Source organism: Podarcis gaigeae, assembly GCF_964106915.1.
Source record: "Podarcis gaigeae genome assembly, chromosome: 12".
NCBI lineage: Eukaryota > Metazoa > Chordata > Lepidosauria > Squamata > Lacertidae > Podarcis > Podarcis gaigeae.
In genome coordinates this window covers 48,781,196-48,803,359 of record NC_139688.1, presented here as the reverse complement: position 1 = coordinate 48,803,359, position 22,164 = coordinate 48,781,196, and the positions used below count along the sequence as shown (strand labels likewise).

The 22,164-nt window shown below is 42.9% G+C and overlaps 1 protein-coding gene and 1 long non-coding RNA gene across 11 annotated transcripts in view; one reads left to right on the top strand and one right to left on the bottom strand.

The window, feature by feature from the left end:
- CTNNB1 (catenin beta 1) overlaps positions 1-22,164 on the bottom strand; it is a 27,915-nt gene extending 5,751 nt beyond the window's left edge. The window contains exons 1-9 of one of the 10 annotated variants that reach the window (XM_083705792.1): positions 18,465-18,917; positions 5,378-5,563; positions 4,320-4,378; positions 3,188-3,415; positions 2,853-3,106; positions 2,399-2,637; positions 2,113-2,314; positions 1,352-1,496; positions 698-801 (exon numbers count right to left, since the gene is read on the bottom strand). In XM_083705792.1, the coding sequence (XP_083561918.1) occupies positions 698-801; positions 1,352-1,496; positions 2,113-2,314; positions 2,399-2,637; positions 2,853-3,106; positions 3,188-3,415; positions 4,320-4,332 (1,185 nt within the window). In that variant the 5' untranslated portion in view covers positions 4,333-4,378; positions 5,378-5,563; positions 18,465-18,917. Of the gene's footprint in view, positions 1-697; positions 802-1,351; positions 1,497-2,112; positions 2,315-2,398; positions 2,638-2,852; positions 3,107-3,187; positions 3,416-4,319; positions 4,379-5,375; positions 5,564-7,372; positions 7,421-18,436; positions 18,918-19,386; positions 19,435-19,926; positions 20,499-20,944; positions 21,292-22,061 lie in introns of those variants that run through there. The other 9 variants (XM_083705790.1, XM_083705788.1, XM_083705785.1 and 6 more) reach the window with 9 other exon arrangements.
- LOC310828476 lies at positions 7,373-18,983 on the top strand. The gene is made up of 3 exons (XR_014556942.1): positions 7,373-14,539; positions 14,804-15,927; positions 17,144-18,983. It is a non-coding gene; the product is annotated as an uncharacterized lncRNA (long non-coding RNA).

Below are 22,164 nucleotides of genomic sequence, written 5' to 3'. Positions count from 1 at the left end.
ACTAACCCTCTCCAAGGCTAAAATTGAGGTGGGGATAAGTGAACCCTTAAGAGTTTAACATGTAGAACTGGCACTTTGAAAAACAGAAACATGAACAGCTTATCCAAAATATGGGATGAGGCAAGAGCATTGGCTGAATTAGCAGTGCGATCATTAGAAAGCATCTCTCTTCATCTGTTTCTATATATTTCCCACATTTGATTTAAAACAATCCTGGGGAAGTATTTACATATCCATAGGCAGAATTTAATTTTTTAATTTACACTAGCCTGGAATATGCTTGATTAAAGGACAGCATATAATTTTAAGTAAAAACATTGTAAAAATGAGGAAGAAAGCCAGGCACCTCAAATTCCTCACTCATTTCAGTCTGTCATAAGAATTCCTCTCCTGGACACAAAATCATTATTTCTTAGATCATCTCTTCCATGCCCCCACTAATAAATGGTTGTTGCAATATGCCACTCTCTTGAGTTAATCAGCATAGCATCCCTATACCTCAATACTAGTCTCATGGCTCTATAATTCAGGGGCCAGGCAACATTCAATCCATGGTTTACTGCAAGGAGCATGCATGGTTCAGGCTCATGCGTGCTCCTCCGTTTATTCATGGTGACTTTTATCAACCTAGCTTGACACTTGGGAACACTTTATAGCTTTGGCGTTTATGATAACCTTTTAAGTTGTTGTTCCTTACCTGCTTTGTTGCAGCATCCGAAAGATTTCTAAGAGTCCAGAGACAATTCTGAACAAGCCGCTGGCTTGGATCTGTAAGGTGGAGTCCCAAAGCCTGCATTCCACCTAAAGAACAGTTAGGTATATTAGGTTTCACATCATCATGTATCCTTCTTCCAACCTCAAGTTCTTTATAAGGGACATTCAGTCTTTCACTTAAAAGTACCACACATGTGCCCAATTGCTGTTCTGAATTTTCCTCGCTTTTAAACCATCTAACTCTTCTGACAACCATGCTTCATTTCAGAGCTAAGCTTTAAGCCACTGAATGAGGACACATTCTCTCTCTCTCTCTCCCCCCCCACACACACATGTGGCCAGAATCACAGTGTACTTCTAATTTTATTACCTCTTCAGGATTCAGACACTTTAACCCATCCACCAGTTTAGAAAGTCATGAGGTCTCTAATTATACAGTAATTGGGAAATGAAAGCCATTTTAAAGTGGCATGGCATCATCTAACTTTTGTTTTACTTCTATGCAGCACTTTACTTAAAAGTACTATCTAGCAATAATTTTCTAAACCCGAAGCATACCAATCAGTTTGAAACACCTCCCATATCCATAAGCTTTGGCACAGAGGCAACATAGCGTTGCCATAAAAGAGATACTTACCAGCCTCTACAATTGCCGGTTTGTTACTAGAGCAGACTGACAGCACCTTTAGCACTCTACTTGTGGTCCACAGTAGTTTCTCATAGGTGTAGGTCCTCATTATGTTTACTAAAGCCTGGGGTCCACCACTGGCCAGAATGATAAGCTGCAAGTTTTTTTAAAAAAAATAAAGCAGTAATTAATCATTTCATTTATATCCTACCTTTCCTCCTAGTAACTCTATTTAAAATATTTATAACCTGCCTTTCATCTATATAGATACCAAAGTGAGGGACAACCAACCTTGCAATAAATTTAATTTAAAAATCCATGGAAAGGGGCAGCTAAAATTAAAGAAATACGAAAGAACAACACATCAAACAGTAAAAGCTTGCGGGTGCCCCACAAAGAAGACCCTTGGAAGATGCAGCAAGTCACCAAGTGGGCTTTTGATGGCTGAGTGGCAATTTGAGCCTGGGTTTCCCCAGCCCAACACTAACCACTATGCCATGTGGGCTCTTTTGACATTTGTGTCATTCCCTGCCTGCATAGTCTTGATCACTAAAAGAACTATGGAAGGTGTTTCTTCCTCTGTTTACTGCTTGTGTTTCTGAGCTGCCAGACTACCACATTTACGCAAATCTAATGCACCATCTAATCTAATGCGCACCCTAATTTTTGCAACGTGATTTGGCCGAAAAGGGTACGTGTTACATTTGAGTAAATACAGTACTATTTGTCTTTTGCATACTCAAAACACTTTAAAATGTTTTGATAGTTACCTTGCTTTCTTGGTTGCCATATGCAAGAATTTGCAGGCAGTCCGTTGTGATGGCCAAAAACTTAACATTTGTCTTGTTGAGCAAGGCAACCATTTTCTGCAAACCACCAGCTAGACGAACAGCCATTTTGGCGCCTTCTTGATGCAAGAGAAGATTGTGCAGGGTAGTAATGGCGTAGAAGAGCACAGAATCCACAGGAGAACTATGAAGAAAGTTTAGGTTAGCAAAGCTCCAGTCCAAGGCTGATAGATGTTGGAAAGATGTGTCATGTCAACAATCTACATACCCAAGCATCTTAACAAGAGCAGGAATGCCTCCTGATTTGAAGATTGCCAGCAAGCCTTCACGGTGATGAGAGAGGTTGTGTAGTGTACCCGCAGTACAACGGGCTGTTTCCACATCATTTGTATTCTGCATAGTACGCACAATGGCAGAAACCATTTGAGGAGAGCGCATTATAGCATGGCGGGAGGCTTCCTTTTTGGACAACTGATGTACCATAACTGCAGCCTTGTTCACCACCACCTACAAAAGGCATTTGAAAGAGTTACTTGTTTTGATGTTCATGAACTTTTCAAGTTATGATGATAAGATCACTAAAACGCTTTCAACACAGGAAAACTATGAACGTTGGGGGCACAATTTCAATGTGAAACAGCACAGTCCAACTCAAAGTGTCCCTTGTGGGGCTCACGGAAAAAGACTCATTACTTACATGCCAATAATTACATGCACATTACCTGGTCCTCATCGTTCAAGAGTTTCGTCAGTTCTGGGATGGCCCGAGTTGCAAGTTCTGCATCATCTTGGTAGTTTATCAAGTTAACCACAGCATGTTTTAACATCTGGGATGGTTCAGCCAGGCGTTGCACATTTGTTGGGTGAGCAGCATCAAACTGTGTTGAAGGGATCTGCATGCCTTCGTCCAATGTTTCTGGGAACATGGCAGCACGCACCCTCTGTGCTCTCGTCATAGCATACTGTCCATCAATATCTGGAACAGGAGCAAGCATTTTTAAACAACTTGACTGACAAGGGAAGTAGGCAGTTATTTAGGTAATAAGACTGTACTTACCAGCAACCTGTTCCTGAGTGAAGGACTGAGAGAATCCCTGTTCCCACTCATATAGAACTTGGGTGGTATCAACATCTTCCTCTTCGGGGTTTCCCTTGCCACTCAGAGAGGGAGCCGTTGTTGTGGCACCAGAGTGGATACCAGAATCCAGGTATGATTGTTGCTGCCAGTGGCTAACAGCTGCTTTTCTATCTGGTTCCATTGCCATGTCCAACTCCATCAAGTCAGCTGCAAGAGATGGTTAACGATGAGCTTGCTTCAACATTACAGGTCATTTTGGCAAAATCCTGGATTTGGACAAATACAAGTTATCTACACTATGTATTTATATAGTCACCCCATTTAAGATCTGCTGGAGAGGCTCTTCTCTGTATCACACACCAGAAGAGTGATTGGTTAGGAGACGAGGAAGAGCCTTAGCCGAGGAAATCCCATTTAAGAGAATTTCACATTACCCCTTCCTTGCGGTTTGTTTCACCACTATTGTGGAAACCTTTTTGTTTCAACAAGCCCTTCAAGCTCATACTTTCATACTCCTTCACCTGAGATTTTATCTGCAGCCCACAATTCAAGTTTTCCATCTGATGCCTACTGGCCATGAGCCAGAAGCATTCAAATATGTACTGATCTCTTCTTGCCATTCATTATTTTTGTTTTACAAACACATTAAATTCTAGAAACAAAAAAACCCCTGAAATTTGATTAACAGTATTGTTCTTCCTATAACAGGAAGAGGCTAACTAAATGTCTGTTGGGCAGGGAGAAAAGACTGGGATTTTGGAGTTGTATCAAGCCCACCCAGAAGCCTGCAACTTTATCAGTTTCTGTTCAAAGTAAACCTAAAATCAGAATTTAGTGAAACTACCAGAACAGGCCAACTCCATGTAGCCTTAATTCCCTGGACACATAGAGCTGTTATTTGCTAAGTCTTGAGAATTTGTGCCCACACCCAGCAACATCAGAGTTGAAATAATCACAAGCAGAGGCTTGACAACCATATGTCAGGAGTGCTCTGATGGTGTTTCCTGCTTGGCAGGGGGTTGGACTCGATGGCCCTTGTGGTCTCTTCCAACTCTATGATTCTATGATTCAATGAACCATCAGTAACTTAATGGCTACACAAAAGACACACCTTGGGTTGCCATGATCCTTGATGTGCTCCCAGAACTGTGGTCTACTGCACTTCAGACCCTAAAATACAACAAAATATATAGTTAAGGGATTTGTTGGCTTTAGGTTTCAATAGTAGGATCTAAGGTACGATTCCACTAAGTAATGAAACATAGCTTTGCTAAAAAAACTAGCATAATTTAATATTTGTAGGCCATCCTATACTCTGAGCTTGGCCCTGTCGCAAATAGCAATTTGAGGAACTGTCTCTCTAGAAATTTGATGTGGGAACAGTGGACTTCAGCTGTTTAAACTGTGCCTTAACCTATGCTCAACTTGAGCATTTGGAATAAATGCAAATATTACAATACCAATACACACCCAGCTACTTCCTTCCAAAGGAAACCAAACCCAGGCATAAACTACACATCTGGATCTTCTTATTGCTCAATTAAGTGCAGTGAACATTAACACTGTTGTTAGAAGATTGTGTTTCCTTGCAGGGAAACTGTGAGCTGCTGTTAATGAACTACATACAGCAGAGAAAGTAACTGCCACACTCCTAGCCCAAATGTTATTGGGTGATGGAGGCCTTGCGACAGCAACTCAAAGGTGACCTTGAGAACAATGCAACTGCTAGGCTATGACCTATGATCTAAAGATTAGTTTCTAAGAAGTTGAATGAAGGAGTTGCATCTTTGCTAGGTCAGGGAAATCTTTGAAATAGAGCAGTAATAGGGAAGCTCAGGCTAGGGAATAAATGTAGCCCTCCTGGCTTCTTTACCTGGCCTTCAGAACTCTGCCCAGGCCACACAAAGCCACAGCCCTCAAGCCTTGAACTCAAATAATGCTTCACCTGAATTATAAACGTGGAAGCCCAGTAAATAAGATCAGGAGAGATACGCTCCCCCCCCCCCACAGACTTTTATGAAAAATAGAAAAACTGGATTATGTTTTAAGACAAGGTATGCATATATTTAGGCCCACAAAATATTTATGCAAGTCTGTGTACAGTATCGGATCATAATATTTCTGCACACTGAGCACAAACAAATCCTAAACTGTACACAAAAAGTACACCCCTAAAATGTAAGAGCAAGAATCTTTCTGCCTCTTGGAGGGCATTGTCATTGTCACAAGAGAAGGAAGAATGATTCACTGCCTTCTTTGCTTGTGGCCTTCTTGTTGACATAGGTAGTGGACCTGTTTCTGTCCTGTCCTCTGGACTAGCTTAGTTTAATCTGAGCAAATCATCCATTTTTAGAACTGCAATACGAAGGAACAAACGGAGAGTGATAACTTAGAACAGGAGACCGATTGAATTTCATGTGGTGTTCACGGAGGTTTGTTCCCCCCTATTTTTATGGAAATGAGTGTTTTATGTTTGCCTGAAACTGCGGGAGAATTGGAGGAGACATGATAATTTTCAAAATAATGATTTGTTTTACTGCAATGTTAATGGCTCCTGTTTCTATTGTTACTTTGCCTGCTCCTCAAACTAGCAAAAGCAGAGGACCTAACTTCCTTATAAACTAAGCTGTAATAAAAACTTATTTTTTAAAAAAAATCAATGTGAAATTATTTTCTGAAAAAACTGTACTTTTACTACATGAGACACAATAATCCTATAGTAAACCAATATATACATAATGCATGTTATCTTCCTGCAGTAACAAATTTGACTTTCAATATGTAGAATGCTTTTTTTAAAGTATTGCATTTTTTTCAGTTCCCTCTCCCCTCCACCAAAACACAGTGAGAAAAGTATACACACACCCTCACCCACCACCCTCAAAATATCTCAAAATTTTACATCTCTAGTCTTGATAGAAAGATGTGTGTGTATAAACTAGCCTACTGTAAAAAGATAAAATCTGTGCTTATTGCTTGGCCCACCAATGGCATGCACATGGTGACCAGAAGGCAATCTGGTTCAGGGTGGAAAAGATTCCCCAGCTCTGAATTAATAGTAGTAACTGACAAGAGTCAGTGAGAAAGATCACAAGAGGGTTAAGCCTATATACTCCAATACATCTGGATACACACTTACCTACCAACATAGCTTTCCAGCAAGATACAATTATGCCCTCAACTTTGTCCTGTATGAAAAGGCCAAACAGTGTTTCTTCTGTTTGCTGCCTTCCCTCCCCCACATACCAATTTAAGACTATAAACTGCAATCCCTTTTGCAAAACTACAGTGGTACCTCGGGTTACATATGCTTCAGGTCAGACTCTGCTAACCCAGAAATAGTGCTGCAGGTTAAGAACTTTGCTTCAGAAATTGTGCTCCGGCGGTGCAGCAGCAGCAGCAGCAGGAGGCCCCATTAGCTAAAGTGATGCTTCAGGTTAAGAATAGTTTCAGGTTAAGTACGGACCTCCGGAACGAATTAAGTACTTAACCCGAGGTACCACTGTACTGGCATTTGTGGAAGTATGCCGTATAACAGGAGCCAAAGGAGTGAGATTTATTGAGATGCAACCATTAACTTAAAGTTCAGTTGTAATACAGGTGACTCTCAACTTATGTGGGGGTTACATTCCAGGAATAGCGGGTAGGGCCAAAACTGTGCATGGTCAAAACACAGTGGGTTCAGTGGTGGGTGGGATTGCCAAAGTTCTTCCTGGGTAACGAGCCCCTTTTAAAATTTTTAAGCAAAGCACGTAAAGCTGAATGAGCACAAATTAAAATGCATGTAAGTTGAGAGTTACCTGTAGAACTCCAGCCTTTATTTTTAGAGTTGAATATTTTCTTGTTGGTGAATGTACTATGTAGTCTTCCTGCTTCATATCAAGCAATGCTAGTTTACTTGCTGCATAACTAGTTCTGCAAGCTTGTGATTAAATGCTAAACAATTCTTTTCTTAATCTGTTGTGCTGGGTAGAGCCCCCTCCAAAAGAAATCTCTCACTGCTTCATTAAGTGTGGAAACCTGGTATCTGGAAGGATGTGGTCAGACCTACTTATATTTGGGCTTGTTCAGTGCTCACCCTTCAGGATGCCAACCAACAAGGTTAATGAAATATAATGGATGTATTCACACATGCTAGAACAGTGGTTTAATAGTGTAACACACCTTCATGGAACTGTCTGGTAGTTCAAGTGAAGGAGGACTGCAGCTATCCTGTAAGTTTAAACAGAGATCAAAGTGTCTACATAGAAGCTCTGGAGATGTCCTGTGCACTGTGCAAAATCACTATGAAAAGCTATTTCAAAAGAATTTAAAATCTGGTTCTATCACACAGACATTATTTCTGCCGTAGGGTTAGACAAGTTTGCAGAAGTTTTGCTTTGTCTGGGAATCATATTTCCTTAGCATGAATATCCATTTGTTTTTCTAAGGCTCCAGTCTTTCACTGTTTCAGCCCCCACCCCAGATGTGCAAGTAAGGTTAGTACAAAATAATTTTGTATATATTATAGAACTGCATGTATGGTTCCAACAGATAACTATCATTTCAAAATACATTCATCCCTTCTCCCTACACACCACCTCTTCAGGTACCAATTTTTGCTATGGCTTTTATACATTGTTATAACCTGTTCTCAAAAAAACCCCTCTTTTATCTATAATAGTCATTCATCAATTTTGAAACATTTCCTTCTGATACCTCTTGAGTAAACACTTTGCCTGAGAAAAACAGATCTTGCTTCCTTCCGAGACGACATACACACATTTCTCCCTAACACAGCCAACAGGTTTTAAGACAGGTCTCTTCCCCTTCTGTTTTACTAGCTATTACTGAATGTACATCCATGTTTTGCTTCAGAAATCAACAATTCAAAATCTAATGTGCTCCGATGAAATTTAGTTGTTCCAATGAACAGCTTATTAGCCACTTCACTAACCTACAGTCACAAAAGCACATGCCTCTAATGTTCCCTTATAAATAAGACTCTCCAGCAGAAAAACTGAAATTGTTTTCAATCTAGTTGTGAACTCAAGTAATAAAATGTTTACAAGTCTTAATAGCATATTCAAAAGAATCAAAACTGATGAGCCCAGGGTACTTTAACAAGACTCAACAAAAATTGTTGTTGATCAGGCAGCTATCCTGACTGAAGCAGTAGCCTAAACACTTTCAGTGCAAAGCAGTCAGTTGCATTTAGGAACGTCTAATGCAGGAGTAGCCAACCTTTTAGGGCCCATGGGCACATCTGCAAAGTACAGAAACTGTCAAGGGGACCACACACACAGCAACCAAGTACATGCCACAACCTGTTCTACTGGCTATAATAAAGCTTAGTTTCAGCAGGGAAGAGAAATCCTTTGGGCACATGCGTGCCTTGGGCGCCATATTGGCAACCCAATGCATGAAAATATATTAATGAAATTACATTTGTTTTACTTGTATTCATTTTATATCAAGAAGGATGCTACTCTCTAATGTGGGTCATAGCTTCAACAAATCTTTTTATGCTATTACATCAATTGCTGGAATCTGCTCATATTAGCAACTTTCAGGTTCTTAACCCAAGACAGTTGATTAATGAAATCCGTATCAGATGGCATATAATGGAACACAAGCAGACTAATGAAGCTTTACCAGACAAGGCATACAGGCAGAGCAACTTGCATCAAAGAACCAGTGCACACAGGAGTACTGCAAGGGGTATTTTTGGTGTGTTTTAATGCAGATAATATTGGACTCACTAGTCTGATGGATGGCAGGCAATCTGTGACTACAGCAATGTCCCATTCTTCGTTTAGACAGGTTTGGACACCAGCCAGTTCAATATGCAGACCCCTTTCTCAGTAGCGTTTTGCAAGTTATGAAGTTCTTAATAAAAGACTTAATGCTCATATATGTGTGTATACATAGAGACACAAAGAAAGAGCCTGGGTTATACTTCCAACCTTATTTTCTTAAGAGTAAAGCACAGATTTCCTAAATTTTGGTGGAAAACCTTTTTGCAGATGAGCAAATGAATTTGTTCTACAGGCCTAACAATATGCACCTATCAACCAGATTATCTAAAAACTTGTACCTAAGTGCACTTTTGGGCTCTTAGCACAACCCATAATATTAATGCAAGCATGTGTTTACACAGCTTCACCAAAGGAATTATAAAATACTAATGGAATAAGCAATACTTGTAGCATCAAATAACAAACTTCTGTAGAGTGCTCAAGTGTTTAATTCACAATGAATAATCTGTATTTCCCTCCACATAGGATTAGGACTGAGGAAGAGAGCAGTTTGATTAAGGCCACCTAGTGAGCTCATAACAGAGTCAAGATGACAACTTAGAAGTGGGAACTTATCAAATTCATAACTCAGTCTCTTTATCCGCTACACTACAGCAGCTCTATTTCATTGTTTTATTAAACAAAACATATACCACTTGATTGTAAAAACCTCGAGGCAGTATACAAAATATGCTCTGGAAATACTCTCAATTCAGGAGTCAACATAAAATTAGACAGCCATATTTTTAAGAAAACAACAGTTTTATCATTTAACCATTTCCTGGGGCAAAGGCAGATACCTGTTACAACAAACAGGTTTTTCCGCTTACATGTCTGTTTTGAAAATTAAAACTACACTCGCAACGCTGTCCACTTTAGAATAGCTACTGCTATTCTAGGGTGCAAGGGAAATGAAGTCTGATGGTTTGTGGTATTGTGGTTTAATATATTTACAGCAGGCTCAAATTTTGAACTTCTATCCTCCGCGCAAATAACTCTACGTATTGCATTTCTATTACAAGTCCACTAATTAAGCAGCTGCTTATATGTACATACAGCCTTACAAGTTACAGCCCACTTGTCTGTGTTTGTGTTATTTGACATAAAAAGCAGTATCTTTAAAGCTTGCCCATCTGGTGCAAATTCTAACAGTCACAAGCTATTTAAAAGCCTCTTTTCAGGCTCAGGATCAACCTGGCACAAAATGTAATGCAGTACAGGCTTAAAAAAAACACCTACCCTCTAGCACTGCTAGCAAGGGACAATTCTAGCTTCTAGTCCATCCCAGAACAAATGGCACCTAAATTGACTCAGAACCATCTAGTTACCTATGTATTCCTCTAAGTTTCTTCTTAATTTTGTTACTGACTCGGAATGGGGAATGAACTAAGTAAGCATTCTTCTCTAGGACTGATCCCTTTCCAGCCAAAGCTAAATAGGTGCTCAAGGCACACACTTCCAAAGACAGATGTTCAAAGTTACAAGACTGGCCAAATGGAGGCTGCTTTTGCTGCTCGGTCCCTGAAAGCTACTTGGATTAAAGCTTTTTCTCTTAAAATTTGCAACTTTTTTCTTTTATGCAGAAATCTGAATGTCTTGAATGTTGATAGCAAATCCCAGAACTATATCTACAACTTGTTTAGGGCATGCTACTAGTACAATCACACTTGGAACAGTATGGGTTGCTCTGTAAATGTACACAAAATATGTATGATGGCACCAGGCCTTCTAGGAGAGAGCATTTCACAAGCGGGAGCCACCACTGAAAAGGTCTGTTCTTGTGTTGCCACCTTCCAGATCTCCCATGGAGGAGACAAAAAAAGGAGGGCCTCAGATGATAACAGTGTCCAGGTTGGCCCATATGAGGAGAGGCGGTCCATGATGTATTGGGATCCTGAGACACGCAGGACTTAATAGATCAAACTTTGTTCTGGGCCAGAATTGTGCTGAAACCACCTTGCTCCAGTTAGCAACCTGACCACTGAATTCTGTCCCAGCTGCAATTTCCAAACAATCTGCACAAGCAGCTCAATATAAAAGGCATTCAATAAGACTACTATTACTATTACTTTATTTTAAAGTCTTTATTTATACTTGTTTACAAGTTCTGTGAAAACAACAGACCTGTTCTTAGGCTGGTCTATCCACTACTAGCAGGAAAGAAAGACTGCATGCTGCTTATGCCAGTGAATCAGCTGAGTATCTTACTCAGAGGTGTTTTTCAAATATTCACTGACTGACACGGTTTATACACCTGACTGAGGTACCGCGCCAGAATCCTTTTCTTCACTCTCTGAAAATAGAACTATATGCCATATAAAAAAAGCTTTAGAAAAATTTACAATAAACCTGGCAGCATTCAGATAAATAAATTTGACTTAGGCACCTCCATAATTCATTCAACACCATGAACTGCAGTGTTGCTGTGTTGAATCTTGAAACTTAAAAGCTCCAAGACCTCGGTGAAAATTTGTTCTGCCATTTGGAGAAGTGAAAGAAATGTTACTACATATTCAGTTACTATCATATGCAGGTGAAAGTATACTATTACTCCAGTGACTCACTAATTTCTATTACGGTGCTTCAAAAGCAAGTTTATCTAGCCTCAACATCACCATGCTTAAACTTGCAATATTAGTAGTCTAGGAGTAGGTTTCATTCCCCCCACACTTACATGTAAGTTAACAGAGAATTATTTTCCTGTTGTAGGAGTAATAAATATTTACTGAATACTTCTGAAGAACCAAAATAAGGGTCCTTTCCAGACAATTAGCTTGCACTGGAAATATTAGTTTTCCTTCTCCCAAGCTAGAGCTTTAGTTGAAGCAATATTTAGTTTTAAACAGCAAACTGCAGGTGTTTTTGTTCCTCATACACACACTGCTTCCACTACATTATGCAAGTGCAAAATAGAATGATTAAACACTCCTTTTCCCTATCCTCCTGAGAATTCAAGGTTGCATTTTCTCCCCTCTCCTTTTATTAGAAGCTGTGTGCAGTCTCTGCTGTACTGTTCTAGCTCTCTCCCAAGTGAAAAATTGGTGAACACTAACAAAACTATGCCTTTACTTGCATTCTTTTTATTTTAATTTACTTTAATATTACACTCAACAAGCTCTGCAGTGTATACTGTTTAAAGAGCAAAACCTAAGACACCAAGGAAATTCCCCTCACAGAAACAATGCCCAATTCTAACTACCACCAGCCCATCATATGGAAACATGTTAGCCCAAACAGGGCCAACATTTTAATATTAAAATTACAAAAGTAACTTAAAAAAAATTTTTTTAATGACCAGAAATAAAACCTGTTTTTTAAATGAAACTATTGCAACTAGAGAGGGTGCTCACATGCAGGTATCCATTCAGACAATTTGCTCAGAGGGTCTGAATAGGCTAGCTGCAACTTAAGTTGGGTATATAATTTTCAACTCCAATTACTTAAGGACAACTTCTCCTCTAACGAACTATCAAATTGTCTAGTGTTATCAGCTAAATTGTTTTCCTCCTACAGAGGAAGTGCAGTATAACAGGGTGAAGAACTTTAGCAGGCCACAGAAGTTAGCGAGCCTTCCTGCAGGTAATAAATTACAGGAGAAGATGGTCACTTCCACATCATCCACATGGTTACTTCTGATGTTGTGCCATTCACGCATACCAGTATTAACATTTAAGAACCAAAGTTCTATCAAGCAAACCTGTTTGAGCATAGTAGTTTCTACTATGTCAGAGTTTGAGTTGGATGCATCTTAAGTTCTGTCAATACACACAGCCTGGGGAAACACAGCCAGATGGGCAGGGTATGTATGTATGTATAAATATCATCATCATCATCATCATCATCATCATCATCATCCCCAGATTAATGTATTCTTAAAAGAAACTAAACTAAGTGAAAGAAGAAAGCCGCTAAGCCTGGTTTGGGGCAGGGGAGGGGTTAAAAAAAAATCAAACTTGCTTGACGGAAGGTATACTATGCAGTGTGCACATTTCTAGATTTCTTTTTCATAAAGCAGCATACATTCATTGGGGGTTTTCTTCAGAAAATTTCATGTTAAAAGTAGATCCTGCAATGGGAAGCAATGATTAACTGCAGGTTCCTGATTTGCTTTCCTGTTCTCACCAAGTGGAAACAGAAATGGTTATGTGTAGGTGCATGATGCTTATTAGGTTAGGATCCAATTGTGCAAACTAGGCCTGTGTCTTCTTGGGGAAGAGACACCAAGTCCAATAACTTAATACAGTTCAGGGGATGTTGAAAGAAATCTGGGCCAGGGAAGTTCTTAAGCAGTTGACAGCTACTTAAGTTCTTGGTCTGCCTAGTTACTGCACAAACTTTCTGTGATATATTGAATTTATGACAGGCTAGAGAGCCAGTTCTGCTATAGTAAGAGGCCCTTCATGGAAAGATGGCTGTATGAGTGTAAGCAGTTTGATGCTAAATGAAGCCAATAGACCAGTTAATGCTTTATCTATCAAGATTTCTATTCCAACTGGAGAAATAACCAATGATGCCTCACTAACAGACCATAAACTCCCCTCTACTTTGCAATGCAGACCAGAGAACCTACGGATGTTCAGCACTGCTGTATTATTTTGAAACATTGTTCAGATAACTTTCTGGAGTCTATATGCTAACATTTTATTTCACTATTTAAGAACTAACTCATGGCATTTGGCATGTTACAGTTCTACCAACATCTTGCTAATTAAACACACATCACTGATCAATTCTTGGCTGAGTCAGGCCGGGCATGCTACACTCATTCCCTCACTACCCCCACAAAAAACCCCTATGATTGCCTTCAGCAAGCTTATACATTTCCAACTCTCATAATTCCTATCTTAAATCCCCACCTGATTTAAGACCATCTCAAATTATGTATGCCTGCAGAACTGAATGTGCATGCAGTAAGCATGTTTCTGACAATACAAAAATATTGTCATGCTGCAAAGAACTAGAATATGATGCAGCCAACAACACATGGACATGCAGTGAAATACCTCTACATGTTTCAAGGCTGAGGTTCTGATGGATGTGTTAGTATCTTCCTATAAAACCAACAGGAAATCTGGAATAGCAAGTTCCAGTAAGCTCTTACACTACAGTTCCACCTACAGCCTTTAATTACTGACCATCCCAGTTTAACATGCAACTACTTGCTAAAGACACCAAGAACATTTTAGTGGAACATTATATCCCGCAACTTGTGTCATAAATATTCATTACTTTGTCATAAAAGTACTTCTAATGTCACCATTCTGCTTTTATCTCCAATTTATTGTTGACAACTGGTTAAGCTACCTATGCATCAGCTTTATGGTAAGATGTTTAGGAATGGAATTACCAACTATAATGAGGCATTCAAACTCAGGACAGCTGTACTTTTCTGTTACAAACCCTAACAGACAAGTTTAAAGTTAAAACTCAACAATAGAAAGCTAGGATTGGCCTAGATTAAACACCTGTTAGAAACAAATATCCAAGAATTATTACACAAAATTACTGACACCCTAGTATCTTGGATTTAATTTTATCAAGCCACATCTTGCAAGTACCGTATTTTTCGCTCTGTAAGACGCACCAGACCACAAGACGCACCTAGTTTTTGGAGGAGAAAAACAAAACAAAAAAAATATTCTGAATCTCAGAAGCCAGAACAGCAAGAGGGATCGCTGCGCAGTGAAAGCAGCAATGCCTCTTGCTGTTCTGGCTTCTGGGATAGCTGCGCAGCCTGCATTCGCTCCGTAGGACACACAAACATTTCCCCTTACTTTTTAGGAGGGAAAAAGTGAGTCTTATAGCACAAAAAATACAGTATTTTAGATCAGTTGTTTGAAGTACAATTGTTTATTAGCTATGCATGCTTTTTAAAATATTTATATTACTTGCATATTAAACTACTGACCTATGGAGTACTAGTATTGTACTTTACTTTCTCAATTAAGTTATGAATTAGTTCATAAGACTTACCCTGCCTAAGAACCAATATGCAATATTATCCCCCCAACAGCAAGCATTTTTAAGAATCTGATTTGAACATTGTGTTTGCAAAGCTCTACTGACAACTATTATTAACTAAATGTCTAGCCCAGCTTTTCACAATACTGTATATATGTATATATGTCTATATTCATTAAGGTTCAATATATAGGCCTGGAAGCATGACTTTATAGAAAGCATACTCACATGGCATACTCACATCTGATCACCATACCAGCTATCCTTCTATCCACTATAAACTTGTTCATGCTAACCACAATCTGCTTGAAAAGCTGAAATGCCACACTAATGCTTAAAATCCATCACCTAACTTTTTAATCCTCCCAGAAAAGAGCAGCAAGTGTAACCCAGATGTACCATATGGCGCCTTTTTTGTACATGCAGTATTGGCTGTTGGAAAGAGCAGGGCAGAACTGCAAATTTAGATTCAAATACCAGCTGTGCCATAACTGCTTGCTCTCACCTGAATCACTACAAACAATAACAATTATTCTTTAGGTAAAGATTGCAGCATTTAGGGTTTTACCAAAATAAGTTCCCCATTTTTCCAATGCAGGAATCACTTTACGTATGAAACAGCTCGCTTATGTTATGCATAAACCCACATAGGTTTGTTATGCAGAAGTCAAATTATCCATATGGAATTGCAGTGATTTCTTCATATATGTTATTTCTACAGAAGCAAAGCAGCCTTTTTCCTTTTGAAGTTATACAAAATCGGATCAAAAGTTGTCAACATTAGACTACAGAAGCTTGTATGAGGGCTACAAGTTTCAGAAACATAGATGGCAACATCTGTAGTCTTTAGGCACAGTGACTAGGCACTTAATATTTGCTCAATTTATAACAAGCTCATACAGTTGTTTTTTTTAAATGGGGACAATTCAGTATGGTAGCCAAGAAAATCCCAACTCAACTTTCATTCCCAATAAAATTACCGTATTTTCCCCTCTATAACACGCAGATTTTTTCTCCTAAAAAGGAAGGGGAAAGAAATGTCTGTGCGTGTTATAGAGCGAATGTGTGGTCCCTGGAGCCGAAAAATCAGGCAAAAATCAAATCGCCAGGCAAAAATCAAATCGCGGCGCTTCACGGAGAAGGGAAAACTGAAAAGAGGAAGCGGCTGCTTTCCTGCATTCTGCCTCAGGGTCTTACTGCCCACCCTCCTCTGTTTCGTTGCTGTGTTTGCTGAAATGGAACAAAGAGCAGGGAAAGCCCCTCTCCTCCAGGCAAGCTCTGGTGCTGCTGGGGGAGAGGGAGAGAGAGGGGGGAAGGGAGGGGGGGAGGAGGAGGGAGGGAGGGAGGGAGGGAGGGAGAGAGAGAGCGCGCGCGATGGCTGGCTGGCTTGGGTGGGGGAAAACTTTTGCCTTTCTTTTCTCCAACCCGTTAAATCCCTCTCCTGCATTCTTAGCCAGCTGCTTCTCTGCACACCCCTCTAATGTCCCTTCTTTGTTTTTCCTTCGCTCCCCACTTAAAATGTGGTTACAAAGCATAGATCCACATGGATCCTCAGGATCTTTGCATTGGGTCACCCCAAATTCACCATCAGATCACATAGCATGTCCATGGCTACAGCCTGCCCCCCCAAAATCACACACCCACTGTTGCCTGGGGCTGCAATGGTGCAAAAACGTGGTTAAAAAGCATGGATCCACATGGATCCTCAGGATCTTTGCAATGTGTCACCCCAAATTCACCATCAGATCACATAGCATGTCCATGGCTACAGCCTGCACCAAAAAAATCACGCACCCACTGTTGCCTGGGGCTGCAATGGTGCAAAAACGTGGTTACAAAGCATGGATCCACAGGAATTCTCAGGATCTTTGCATTGGGTCACCCCAAATTCACCATCAGATCACATAGCATGTCCATGGCTACAGCCTGCACCAAAAAAATCACGCACCCACTGTTGCCTGGGGCTGCAATGGTGCAAAAACGTGGTTACAAAGCATGGATCCACAGGAATTCTCAGGATTTTGGCATTGGGTCACCCCAAATTCACCATCAGATCACATGTCTGTGGCCACAGCATGAAGCCCAAAAATGATACATCCACTGTTTCATTCAGAATGTTTTTTCCCTTGTTTTCCTCCTCTAAAAACAATGTGCGTGTTATGGTCAGGTGCGTGTTATAGAGCGAAAAATACGGTAGATCTCATGGACCATTAATGCAGAGATACAAAAATTCAAAGTTATATACAGGTAATGACTGTCAACACAGTTGTTACAGAGTACAACATGACATTCCACTCAGAATGCACTTCTTAAAATATTAGCCTCAATACCCAGATGCTGAACAGTTTTAGCCACTCAGAAGCATTCACACTACTGCCACAGAATAACTATTCTTTAAATTTTTGAAATGTTCAAGCTCGTATCTTAGACCAGTAACTCTAGATTTAGCTGCCAAGGGTACACTTATGTATTTTGAAGGTGCCCCCTCATATAGATTTTCACATCTAGAACATTAACACAAGTTATGGCTTGGCCTGAATTGGATCAGATGGCAGAGATGCTCCACAACATGCTAGATTTTAAATTTAAACTTCAACAGAAACATTAAACTGGAGTATATGCCCTACAGTCATAAGGGTCTTAAATCCTCAATACCTGGATACAAGTTACAAATTTGTTACAAGCATGCCCCCTCTGGTTTAGAAGTTGCATTAGATGCCAAACACTTGTGAAAGCTTTGTATTTACAATCTAATTTTATACAAATTTACTCCAAGCCACACAAAGTTCAAATGCCTGCAGTTTTAGAATTTTCTAAACTATGTCTTGTCATAATATACGAAGTTCAGGGATGAGGAACCTGTGACCCTTCAGGTGCTGCCAACTCTCAGAATGACTAATAATCAGGGATTATGGGAGCTGTAGGAGGGGGCACAAGTTCCCCATTTCTGTTGCAGTTCTTAATTAGGATTTGTATTCTATTCAAAACAGAAATTATAGTTTGTTGAAAGACTTAAGTAATAACGCCACTTAGTTTAAGACCAAGGGATGTAGTTGGTTAGCATATGTAATCTTTGTGAAACCAAGAGGCGATAAGTTTTGAATGTGCATTTTAACCTTCCTTCTCAAATCCCAGCTTGTTTTCTGGTATGTCATGTTTTGAGGGTACTCAGCCAATTGTACTAGGTCTCTAGGTTTACTTGTGTGAAATACTTAAAAGCATGGATAATGTTTATGGAGGAGCCTAACCCAAAAGAGTTAAATGCCAAACACCATTGAAGCTTCACAGTAGTTTAGTATGCCCTGAACCAACTGGAACTTTAAGACAGTCATGTATTTTGGGCTTACCTCTGCTATTAAGCTCCCACTGGGTTTTGTTTTTTTAAACAAGCTCTTTTCTACATACTTCTCATACCACACACTTCACTGTACACATTTGGAAGGCAAAAAGAGGAAAACGCAGGATGGTAAAGCAATGCCTGCTCAAATACCTAGAATCAACAGAACACCAGCACGTACAATAGTTTTGGAAGTTCTAGATATTGTTGAGCCTGTTTCTTCTCAAACCTCCAAGAGACGGGGTATCAACTTTCTCTTCTAATGCTATCTACAAAAATGGCAGAGGCAGTTAGCAGTGTCAGGATTTGGTTAAGTCAGCTCTCGGTGTAAGAACAGGAACCGGAGGGGAAATTAGCATCTTTACGAGGGGAGACCCGAATAGAACATTTAGGAAACCCTACAGCCTTCATCGTCCCCCCGCACCAGATTCAGCAGCGCACACTTTCCCTTCCTTATCAAGGTCGCCTCCACCCTTCTCAAAGATCCTTGTGCCACCCAAGATGTTTTGCAAAGAGCTCCTATGCAATCCGCCCAAATCTCCGGCACGCCTTGCTTTTTCACTCGGATCCAAAGCGGCGGGAATCTGAGCCGCCCCACACTTTTCACAGAGCTGGACAAATCAAAAGAGCCTCTTTGCCCTGCAAGGCCAAAAAAACAAAAACCCACCCCACAATGCAACAGATATCTGGTGCTGCTGACTGCAGCGAGGCGGTGGAGTTAATTACACACAATCCAAACAAACCCGAGACTTCGCCCCCCCTCCCTCCCTCTACCTTCCCCAACACCCGCTTCCTCCACGACCCCCCTAACCCGAGCCTCGGGGGCGAAAACCCGCCAGCAAGTCTCTCCACGACCTCGGCGGAGAAAACAAACCCACCACGAGACGGCGCGGCCGCCGTTTGCTCCGGGCCGGATCGTCTGCAGGAATCCCCCACCTTCCCGATCCCCCCGGACGCTTTTTGTCGCACGTTTCGGACCTTACGGCGCGCTCGCCCCTTTTCTCTCTCCCCTCCCCGCCCACTCCCCCCACCCGCCTCGAGGTGTACATGCCAAGGCTCGCCTCAGAACAAAATAAATAACGAACGAAAATCACGCCGCCTACTTGCCCGGCTCGCGGTCCCGACCTCACCCGAGCCGACAGGGGAAAGGGGTCCCACCTTGTGGCCAAGGCTGCGAGTTAAAAACCCGAGAAGTTGCGCTCCGCCCTTAACACAGGAAGTGGGGGGGGGGGGAGAGAGAGGGGAGAAAAGAGAAAACATTCCCGCAACCTGATCCCAACGGTGCCCCCATTTGAAATCTTGGGGGTGTCTGTCCCCCCCCCCACCACCACTCAACGCAACGTCGAAATTACAGAAACGCCTTCCGGGTCTCCTTCGCTTTCTGCCTTTTTTTTTACGACTCTCCCCCCCCCAAAGAATAAAACCCCGTCGTCGTCCCCTCACTTTTTTCTTTTTAAAGACAGGAGTATCTATCTCCCCCCAATCTAATCAATTTATGAGGCAAAAATGCAGCCTCCCTCACCCCCCCCGCCCCAACAACACACCATTATATTCTCCCCCCCCCCTCAGAAGTAGTAGTGCTGGGACCAAGGCCAAGTTTCGTGTGAGGAGGGAACAGTCGGGAGCCCCGAAACGGTACTAACACTGGCGGGTGAGGCGAGAGAGCGCAAGGTCCTCCTCTCCTCGCGGCTCCTGCTCCCCCGGCCGCCGCCGCTGCTACTGCCGCCGCCTTCGCCCCCTTCGCTAACCGCCGCAGCGCGGGCCACGCAGGCGCCTCCGCGAGCGCTCCTTTCGCCCGTCCTCGCCTCCTCCTCCGCCGGCCACCGAGCACCGAGAGCGAGCGAGCGAGCGGACGAGAGAGAGAGCGAGCGTGAGGGAGGCTTAAAATGGCGCCGCTCGCCAGGAGCTTCTTATAAGCGAGGGCGGCGGGAGCGCTCGCATGGTATCCTGCCGCCGACGCCGCCTCGCCGCGCGCAGCATTCCACACGCAGGCGAAACCCACCCAGCAGCAGCAGCAGCAGCGCGCGCGCGCGCGCAAGGGGCAGGGGCAGGGAGGAGAAATAGTGCCCGGCCGGCTTCCCCTCAGCCAGCGAGGAGCGCACTCACACATACATACACACACAGAGCGCGGCGGCGGAGGGAGACGGGCGAAGTCGCTGGCGAAGAGAAGGGTCTGCTAGGCAAAACGGCCTAGCGGAGACTCGGGAAGGATGAGGGATTGTGGGAGCTGGGGGGGGAGGGGCTGGGGAGGGACGAGGCAGGACGGGTGCAGGGATCCGGCGAGGTGTGATGAGGCCCTCGAGGAGGAGGGAGGGTGCAGAAGGAGAGGTCCCCACTCCCTCCTACCCCCCCTCCCTCTGATCTTGGAGAGACTGGGAATGAGGCGCGTTCCCGCAGCCTGGGAGAGAAGTTGCTGCTTTTTCGGGGGGGGGGGGAGCTGCCTGCAGGCTGTTCCCCCCCTGACACAAACCCCTTGCAAACGTTGCATGCATGCTTCTCCCCCCTTCTACCCATTGCAAATACTTTTGAGTGGGGGGTGAACGTTATCCCTTCCCCCCCCCATATTTGCATCCAGCGAAAGTGACTTTAAATGCACCTCCGCGGTTATCCAGACCGCCCCGATCCGTGGGAATCAAGGCTTCCGGCGTCGCGTCAACTTACTGCTCGCTTTCTCCCTTCCCGAAGGAAGCCTGGTCTGCAGAGCCGGGATCCTGGGGCTCGGCGTCGGGCTGGGAATTGTCCTCCTCCGGCTGCTGCTCTGGCTTCCCCTCCCCGCAGCAGCGCCAGCCACTCCTTAAAACTTAAAGTTACTACGACGGAGGGCCGGGGAGGAGATTGTGGGGACGGGCGGAGGCGGTGGGAAGAGCCTGCTCTGCAGTTCTTCTCCAAACAAACGCGCCGCGGAGATGTGGGCCAAAGCAAACACCCCACTTTCTCCCCCCCCCCCCCGTGGTTTCTGGTGAGCGAAAACAAGCCCGAGGAGCTTAGAAGACGGTACCTGGAAGTGCCTCGACGGTGCAAAAGCAACCCTATAGGGTGTCTCCCCACACAAGTCGCCTAGGCTTGCCAAAATGTATTTTCCCTATGCCAGATTTCCCCTACCAACACAGATGCTCCCAAGTTTTAGGTCCGGTGGCTGCGATCCTTTGCACGCTTTCCTGGGAGCAAAGCTTGCTTTCCAAGGTAACGTGCAGAAGGTGGCACTCCCCGCCCCATCGACGACTGCGGGGTGTTTTGTGTTGCACCCACAACCACTTGCAAAGGGGCTTTCTTATCTGGCGGGGGCCGTGATTTTGTCTTAGCGAGTTGTCCCATCTTAAGTTTCCTTTCTAGGCTGCGCTGAACATTAATATGGGCGAGTTCTTAAGAGCCTTGACTGATCAGACACACGCCTATTAATCGAAGCACTCGGCTGCATTGTGCCTCCTCCAAACTCCTTCACCAACTCGGATCTGCGTCGATGTTGCAAACATCCGGGACGCCCTCACGCTCACAAATGTTGCGCATCAACTTACAAAACATTTACTTGGCTGGGCGAGAGACTCGACTTGCTCCGGCGCAATTCTGAATAAGACCCGACGTGAACATACTGACGACAGAGCCGAAGTGACTCCGGAACGTGGAGGAGGAGCGATTAGGTCTTGCTTAAAACTTTGGCAGGTTTCAGTACGGGACGTAAACGATGCGGGACGATCCCCATGTGGATTTTGGGAGGCAGGGAGAGTCTAAAAAAGCAGCCCCTTCCTTCAGCCTGTCCTCTAAGCGCAAGCTACCTTACCCTCCCGACAGCTGAGGAATCGGAGCAACCAAACCAGCCTCGCTTTTCGCGAGCTTTTGTTTCTGCCTTCGCTCCGCCTCTTCTCCATCTTCGCAGAACTGGG